The sequence below is a fragment of the Mastomys coucha genome, unplaced genomic scaffold (genome assembly GCF_008632895.1).
Source record: "Mastomys coucha isolate ucsf_1 unplaced genomic scaffold, UCSF_Mcou_1 pScaffold21, whole genome shotgun sequence".
In the NCBI taxonomy this organism is placed as follows: domain Eukaryota; kingdom Metazoa; phylum Chordata; class Mammalia; order Rodentia; family Muridae; genus Mastomys; species Mastomys coucha.
Genome location: NW_022196904.1, coordinates 187,361,923 through 187,370,314, shown reverse-complemented (window position 1 = coordinate 187,370,314; position 8,392 = coordinate 187,361,923). Strand labels below are relative to the sequence as shown.

Sequence of the window (8,392 nt, the reverse complement as noted above, 5' to 3'; positions counted from 1 at the left end):
GAGTCACCTCCCCTGCATGCACAGCTGTATCACCTCCCCTCCACACACAGCTGTGAGTCACCTCCCCTCCACGCACAGCTGTGAGTCACCTCCCCTGCATGTACAGCTGTGAGTCACCTCCCCTCCATACACAGCTGTATCACCTTCTTCCACGCACAGCTGTGAGTCACCTCCCCTCCAGGCACAGCTCGGTGAATGGGATGCCAGGTTTTTGAAAAGTTGCTTGCTCAGTGATTGCTAGTTAAAGGAGAATCCTACATCCCTGCCTTCTTCCCACAGGGAATGTCTAGAAAACAGCCAGGACATACATTCACCATCCTTAAATGGTACCCACTTAGTTCCTTAAGTCCACTCTGGGTGAACTAAATCACAGTTGTTAGAATCAAATTCTGTCTCACACTGGACAACAGGCTGTATGAGTGAGTGAGGGCCCAGCGAGCAGCATCTGTTCTGTTATTGTGACACAGTGGGGTATAAAGAAGACACCTTAGGGTCCCTTTGTACACAGGACACTGCACTGCAAATGAGACCTAACATAAACCAGGTGCAATCAAATGTTCAAGGATAGTGGAGGGAGTCAGGAAGACCTGAAGATGGTTTACTGCATCCGGTCACCACCCACCACCTCAAGCCCTAACCTGGGAGGGACAGCATTCCTCCAGAGAAAGTCCAGTGTCCGAGAAAGACAGTCCCACCCCAAATCACGGAAGCAAGCGGCAGCCTTTCTGCACAGACTAAGTTGCTTTTATTAATCCAGAACAGCATGCTACAAGTACTGTACAGCATGGACATTTATTCATTACAAAATGGCTTCCAAACCATTCAAAAATGAACTTGGGATAAGCATCGAACAGAACAGTAACACCACAACTGTTAGGAAACATTCAAAGTATTCACACAAAAAAAATGTTATAGTTAGCATTTTAATAAACCAGAGAAAACCGGAGACAGTTTTACAATCGCTTCATGTCAACTACGATGGCACTGAAGGAACAGGCCTCAGCTTTATACAGCATTTTACAACATCGGCATGCCTAGGTTTTCTTGTTTTTTAAGTTCACTACCTACTTGTATGTAATATGTGTACATAAAAGCGGCAGCTGGTTTTTTTTTATTTTTTTCTTTTTCATTTAAGAGTAATCTAATATACAGAATTTTTTGGCCCTTAAGGGTTTAGACCTCTTCATTTAAAATGCTTTCTGGAGAGTCTGCTACCAAACACATTTTGTTATAGGTGACATTAAAACTACATACAAATCTATCTATGTAACATCACAGCAAAACATGGCGAACAGAAAGTACGGCATCAAAAAAGAGGGAGAAAGCTAAAGTCACTGAGAATTTTGGCACATAAAAGTTTTGCACACGGTCAGTCCATGTTCTAAGAGCACAGGGCAATTGACTAGGAGGTCAAGGGGGAAACGGGGTGGTTCCCACGGCTGCTCACACGGCTGCTCAGACCCTCTCGCTAACGTTCAAGTCTTGTTTTACATAATGGCTTTTAAAGCAACTTCTGTTAATGCTACTGATCCTTAATGCAACTATCAATGTCCATTTGGTGGCATCTGGGTTTTATACAGAAACAAACAAACAAACAAACGAAAGTCAAAAAAAAAGGAAACAAAAAATATATACACATTTTATATATAAACTTAAAAACCTTGTACAAATGAGTTGTTATATATAAGATGCTTATGCTAAGGGGGGGGAACTTTATACAGTTTCAAAAAAAAAAAGGAGAACATATTTAAAATTGGACGGACGTACAGGTACGACAAGCAACCTCTAAAGCAATAAATACTACTGGTCCAACAGTGTTGATTCCATTCATTGTTGAGTAGTGTCCCCTCCCCCCCCAAAAGAACAACACCATGGAACAAGGTATATTAACACATTTTAACCCTTTGTTTCTGTACATTTAAACAATAACAAGTAACATCATGATAAAAGTTGTTTCACACGGGAGAAAAAAAAGAAAGAAAGAAAAAAAAAAGAAAGAAACGGCACTGCATTCGTTGTGCCCTCATGGTTTAAATACCAAGGTGTAAAGTGATTGGTTCGCAAGCTCGTATTTAATACAAATAATACAGAACCAACTCCTTCTGGAGGCTGCTTCAAAATTGCTTCTCTCTCTTTTTTTCTTTTTGTTTTTTAAATCAGTCTTTTAAAACTAAGCTATCCGAACTACATAACAGTTATGTATATATATATATTTTTTAAACGCTACAAAGACTTTAAACAGCTGTTGATAAAAATTTTGGTAGAATCATGAGGTTTCTCTCATCTACATATTTAAAAGGAGAAATTGAAATAAGAATGGGTCAAATATTGACCAATGAACTCCATAAACATTAACTCATGTAGCCACGGCGGCACAAAATTAAAGAGTACAAAACAAAAGCTTTCCAAGCAGGGAAGGGCGAACCAAGAACCAGAAGGAAACACTTCAATTAAGCAGGCGCGTGGAGGACTAGGAGGCGGAGCTATTCTAAAGACTTGGTCACCAGAGACAAAGGCTGGGGTTGCGTCCCAGCCAGTGAGTTGTGGGAATGTAAGGAAGAAGTAGATGGTTGTGCGAGCGATGAGGAAGGGACCATGGACGGCTGCAGAGTGGCAGGTGGCAGGTCCAGGGCCCCGTTGGGACAGAGGGCAGAGGCCTTGCCGTGGACAGCTTCGGCCAGCAGGAGCGCGGGTGGCGGAGGCATCATGGACAGGTGGGCCAGAGGATCAGGCTTCAGGGACAGAGAGAGCGGCTGTGTCTGCTCAGTCTGTGACTTGGCGTCTTGGGGAGGGGAGCCTAGCAGATGCGGTGAGGGGGGAGGCGAGTCTAGTAAGCTTCCATCTGAAGAGGGTGGGCTGAGGCAGCTGCCTTCACCTTGTATGTAGCGAACGCACTTTTTTTTTCTCCTAGAAACAGGGGAAGAGAGTTGTCTGTGAATAAAGGGCAAAGATGCCATGGGAGCGAGTTATCTAATGCTCACAGCAAATTGATATTATCTAAGGGATGTCCCCCTGCGAGTCATGGCTCGAGGTCACAGAGCAATTAAAAACAGTGACTTTGGTAAGCTGTGTGGCTCCCCCGTCCACTCTGATTTGTCTAGCCACGCCCTCCCTCCCCTCAGGGGACACTCCCAGGGCCCTATTGAACAGACTGATGGAAGTGACCTGCAGAGGGTGGTACACATTTACTGGGAAGTGGGTTTGTCTATATGATGACTAACAAAGTTTATCTCCCATTGGGCTTAGATGATCTTTCCTTTTCCCATCACATCTTGCCTGACCTCCCAACGATCCCACCCCAACCCCCAGTCCCCAATGATGCCTCTGTGTATTTAAAAGAAAAAGAGAGCTCCTTCCCCAGTGGCCTCTTATCAATAGGAAACCCTCAGAATGCTGACTGTTGAGCCCATATAGCTGAAGGCAGCGCTAGCAAGAGGCTTAAAGGTTTTAACGCACCACCACTGTGAGGCTGCTGGTGCCCGGAGCAGCTTTGGGCTTTGTCTGTTAAGAACCACACCAAATCGAGAGGTCAGAATCAGGTGAGAGGGGAGGGGAGTGGGGGAGAACAAAACCAAACTAAAACAAAGTAAAGAAACAAAACCAACCAAGAAAAGAAAAAAATGAATAAGAAGAACCACTGAAAAAAGAAAAACAAAAAAACAAACAACAAAAAAAAACCAAAACCAAAACCAAAACCAAAACAAAACAAAAAACCAGGTAGAAGAGGGCAAACAAAGGTGGGGAAGGGGGAGAATAAGAAAAACAGAAAATGATTCAAAAGTACAAGAATAACTGGTTGACATGGCCTGCAGGTTGTGGATAAAATTAAGATTCAAAGTTGTTTAAAATAAACTTTTTTTTTTTGGTTTTCTATTTTTTCCCCTTAAAGATTTGGGGTTTCCCTTTCCCCGCCCCCTTGGTGAGAAGGTTGCCAGGAATGAGGGTGGTATGCAGGGGGTCTTGTCCTTGTCAGCTTGCTGAGGCCTGGAGTGGAGCGCACAGCACAAGCCAGTCAGAGAAGTGATGAGGAGGGCCCTTGGGATGGGAGTCTGAACCTGAGCGACCAAGTCTGCCCTTTGCCAACACCACAGCCTCGTCTCCCCACAAGCCATTTATGTGGGAAGTAGGAGTGAGAATCTTAGAGCCTTTCTCGTTTATCATCAATGGATAATGCGGGGAAAAGAACTCAAGAAATCATGCATGGGACTCCCGAGTCTTTCCTTCCTGCTTTCATCCCTGGCTGATGGGAACCTGCTTCGTAGGAAAGGTGATCCCGGGGATCAACCCACTGATGCTATAAAAGCAATGTAGATTTGGAAATGTGCTCATCCACAGTCAGGATCCTCAGTATAGCTGTGAGAGCCATGATGGGCACTGATCCACTCAGAACCTAGCACATGAGCACCGGCCAGCTATTTGTCACTGAAAAACCTTCATGATGCCTCCTGGGACCAAGGCAACCCCCATGGGACAGTGTCTCTGGCATTTGCAAGGATGGGGCTTACTGCATGAGTTCTTCTGGCCTAGGCCCAGAGCGTGGGGTGGGGTGGGGGTGGAGGCATGGACTCTGTAGAGTGTCAGGAGGGTAGGAAAAGAGGGGAGGGTGGAAGAGAGCATGCTCAGGCCTCCCAGGGCCTGAGGTCTATGGGACAAGTGGTCTTGGATCTGGATCTGTCCAGGCCAGAAGGAGCTCGAGGGAAGCAAGGACGGCCCTCTCACCCTGTCTGAACGGCTTCCTTTCCTTCCTTGGGATAGACTAGCATAGACTAAGGCTTCTCTCCCATCCCAGGACTGAAACAGTTAAACCTCTCCATTTTAAACCACCTTGGCCTGCAGATCAGAACATGCTCACAAACTAGGTTCTCCATGCATTTTCAAAATGGGGAGAAGAAAAGAAGGGGAGGGTGGGGAGGGTATGAACAAAATAGAGAAAGCAAGGGAGCAAGAGGAGAGGAGAGGGGGGATGAGAGGGGGTAACCAGAGGGCAGCATGAAGCGGCATTCCAGGCTCTGCCAGGATGGGGCGAGAAGATGGAGAAGCAACTTGGTGGGCTCAAAACAGTCTGCTGAAAATGTTCTCAAACGCCAACCAAAAGGAGGCTCTAGGAAGCCTGACTGTCTAGGAGCACGCCTCCCACCCTCCTTTCCAGATCATGAGGCTGTGTGGGCAGAATTTGAACACAGGACAGGAAGACTATGATGATGGACTGATGCTCCCCCAAATAGAGCGGGCTGAGGCAAAAGGTAGCTGAAACACACATCTGGATGGGTCAGAAAAGGCTTCCACTTCTAAGTACTTGTGTGTGTTGATTTTTTTCTGAATGTCCTACGGATTTTAGCATCCAGCTCTGTGTGGCAATGGCAATGTGTAATGGAGGGAAGGGGGATGTGTACCTCCCTGTTCGAGCTCCATACTGTGGCCCTCCCCCATCCCCTTTCAGAAGATGGACTCTCCGAGGCATCCATGTCTAGCTTCTCCTGTATACATTCTAGGGGTGCTTCCCGATCCTATTTTGGAAGGTTCTCCTCAAACAGACAACAGAAATAAGCTTGCAAACACATTTACAGCATAAAAAAAAAATGTTCAAAATGGAAGAAAAAAATGGCAGCTAGAACTTTCTAGGGCCAGAGGATGGCTGCAGAGTGTCCGGGTCCTGTTGGACTCCATATCCTATTATCCAGGGACACCTCAGCCTCTTTGACAACAGAAATGCAGTTGCCTTCCCCCCACCCCCCGCCAGGTGTGTTTTAGAGAAGCAAGCTGACACAGTTTTAATCTGGCCAAAACAAAATAAAAACCCAATTGAAAAACTGTTACTGTTGGTGGTGGTAAAAGTATTAAGAAATTTCTGGTTGGGAGAAGATAGCCCAGCATGGACCTAAGCAAAGTTGTACTGAGGATGGAGGTTGGGGTGGGCGGGCCATCCTTGCTAATGTTAGTAATAACTTCTTAAGAAGAGGCCGAGTCTAAGTTTGTAGTAACAACCATTTATGAATAAAATGATGAGGCCTAGCACCGCTACCAGCTTCACTGCAGGGCACAGAATGGGGCAATGGTATGAACTGTGCCTTGCTCTGCAGGGTGCTACACTGTAAGGTGTTAGTTAGCCAACTTCCCATCTACAGAGGTTATGCAGGGATCTTCTCTCTGGGGCTCGCCCTACTTTAATACCTAACGTCCTTATACAAGTATCTCATGAAGTCCCTGGGGCTGCTCGGAAGATTTGTCATCTCTGAATGATGTCCGCTCACTGGAAGCTATTCCCCCACTGGGTGTCTGTCTAAGGCCGGATTCCGTTGCCCCTTACTCCCACAGGGCCATCTGGGTAACTTTCTGTCAGTGATGACTCTCTGGCACTCTCTCCTCTGAGGTCTGTGTGGTCAGCAATCTCTCATACTGGCACGGGAGAAGGGGACTCAGAGACACAGCAGACTCATGGGCATGCGTGGGATGGGATGAACGTCTGATCTAACGGCTAGACACGGAGCACGGCAGGGGGTGGGGAGGAGGGACACGTGACGCAGGAGGTACTACAAACAGGGGTGTGTGTTTGGGGTTTTGAGATACCTACCATCATAATATTCCAAATTCAAAGACTGCTTGGATCAGAACAAAGAAACAACAAATTTAACCAAAAGTGGTCATTAAAAGACAAGGAAAGGGGCTGGGTACTTAGCATCCCTCCACCAGGAAGGAAGTACCTACACCTTCTCTGACAGTACCCTGAGTTGGAAAACCTGCAGGCAGATCATGGGGCTCAGTTTGGACTCTTCCGGACTGATCTGATGCATGTGGGACCCACGCTAAGCTTGCACATGGTCTTGCACAAACGTTCGACTGTTTGCTCTGCAGGCCAGGCAATGCCGCAGTATCTGACTACCGTCCCCTTCTACAGACTGTTAGCTGGTGCACGCCATTCAATGCCACGCTACTTTCTCAGCACTGTAAAACAATGTCAGCTAAGGAGCTCCTCCATACAGATAAGTGGGCTTTAAACACAAAACAACCAAAGAGAAAAACAAAGAGAAAAACAACATTTTTTTTCTTCTGTTGTTGTTACTTTGTTTTCATTTTTCTAAAGCAGCCTGCCCCAATGCACTTATGCCAGCAACTTAGAAAAAAAGTGCATGGGAATGCTCACTGCCAAGTTTAAGTTCTGACTCTTTCACACCTGGGGGGTGGGTGGGGTGCGCGTAGGGAGATGACACAGTGGCTCTCTGCTCAGTATGCAGGACAGCCAGTCATTCACTAGGCTGGCCAGTTCCAAGATGCTGGCTTTCAAAGGAAAAGCCTCAGTACCTGTCTTCACGTGTTAAGGTCATGGCTGTCAGCCCTTGCCACCAGGGACATGTTCTTTGCAAGAACAGGGAGGAAAGAGGGAGGAAGGAAACGGTATGAAATTAGCAAGGAAAATCTGAAGAATGAGAGTTTATTAGTTATTGATGCCCGTGGAGGAAAGTAGATGTGAACGGGGGGCACAACAAATTGACCCGCTAAGGCAGCAGCAGGATAGAAGGCTCTGATTGCTCCCAAGGCCTCAGAATGGTTATGTATGTACCTGCAAGGTTTGCACCATAAAGTCTGTCGGTCAAGCCCGAACAGTGCCCGACACTTCTTTGGAGTATTTGCATCTGTTAGCATAAGGTAAACACAAAAAAAAAAATACAACACAATGGTGGGTAGTGTTCAGTTGGATGTGAGACCTCCACTAATTGTCTTCTGCATCATCTTGGCTCTACTTGACAATTTGCCCCTCATCAAGGGTTTGAAAGGAAGTGGCTTCTATGAGCCAAACCAAAAAAATTAAATAAATAAATCAAATAAAATGCACACGCACACACACACACAAAGGAAAACAACAACCAGAAACCAAAAACAACAATGAAAAATAAACAAAAGGAGAGAGAGAGAAGAGGAGGGGTGGAGGTGACGTCATTGGCTTCTACCTAGGCCAGGATGACCACATCCTGAGCTATCACAAGGCAGGGGGTTGGCAGGCAACATTCCCTGGTCGAGGGCACGCTGGAGTCTGAGTCTCGGCCCTGAGGAGGCACACACTGTTTTACAGTGGCATTCTGGGTAGCGGCAGCTGGCAGACAAGCACATCCCTCGTGGAGCCCACACACTGGCAGGGTCCCCGCTCCCTGGTATTTCCTATGATCCACACACAAAGCTACAAAGCAATAGGCCAGAGGGGGAAGGAACGGAAGAGACAGCTGCAAACCAGCACAGCGAATCTGGGAGACTATACACACCTGCAGGGGCCGCACCAGTTATTCTGTTGATCAAGGCCAAAGCGCGCTCGGCATTTCTTAGGAGCGCTCAGGTCTGAATGAGTTCAAGAAAGGAGCGAGCAGAGGAGGAGGAGGAGGAGAAGGAGGAGGAGGAGGGG

The 8,392-nt window shown here is 46.7% G+C and overlaps 1 protein-coding gene across 50 annotated transcripts in view; it reads right to left on the bottom strand.

Moving 5' to 3' along the window:
* Positions 1 to 722: 722 nt before the first annotated feature.
* The window catches only part of Tcf7l2 (transcription factor 7 like 2), a 192,959-nt gene continuing 185,289 nt past the window's right edge, over positions 723 to 8,392 (bottom strand). For 16 of the 50 annotated variants that reach the window (XM_031390735.1, XM_031390737.1, XM_031390741.1 and 13 more), the window contains 2 exons: positions 8,256 to 8,328; positions 723 to 2,907 (listed from right to left, as the gene is read on the bottom strand). In XM_031390735.1, the coding sequence (XP_031246595.1) occupies positions 2,484 to 2,907; positions 8,256 to 8,328 (497 nt within the window). In that variant the 3' untranslated portion in view covers positions 723 to 2,483. Of the gene's footprint in view, positions 2,908 to 6,570; positions 6,600 to 7,558; positions 7,632 to 8,255; positions 8,329 to 8,392 lie in introns of those variants that run through there. The other 34 variants (XM_031390769.1, XM_031390776.1, XM_031390772.1 and 31 more) reach the window with 12 other exon arrangements.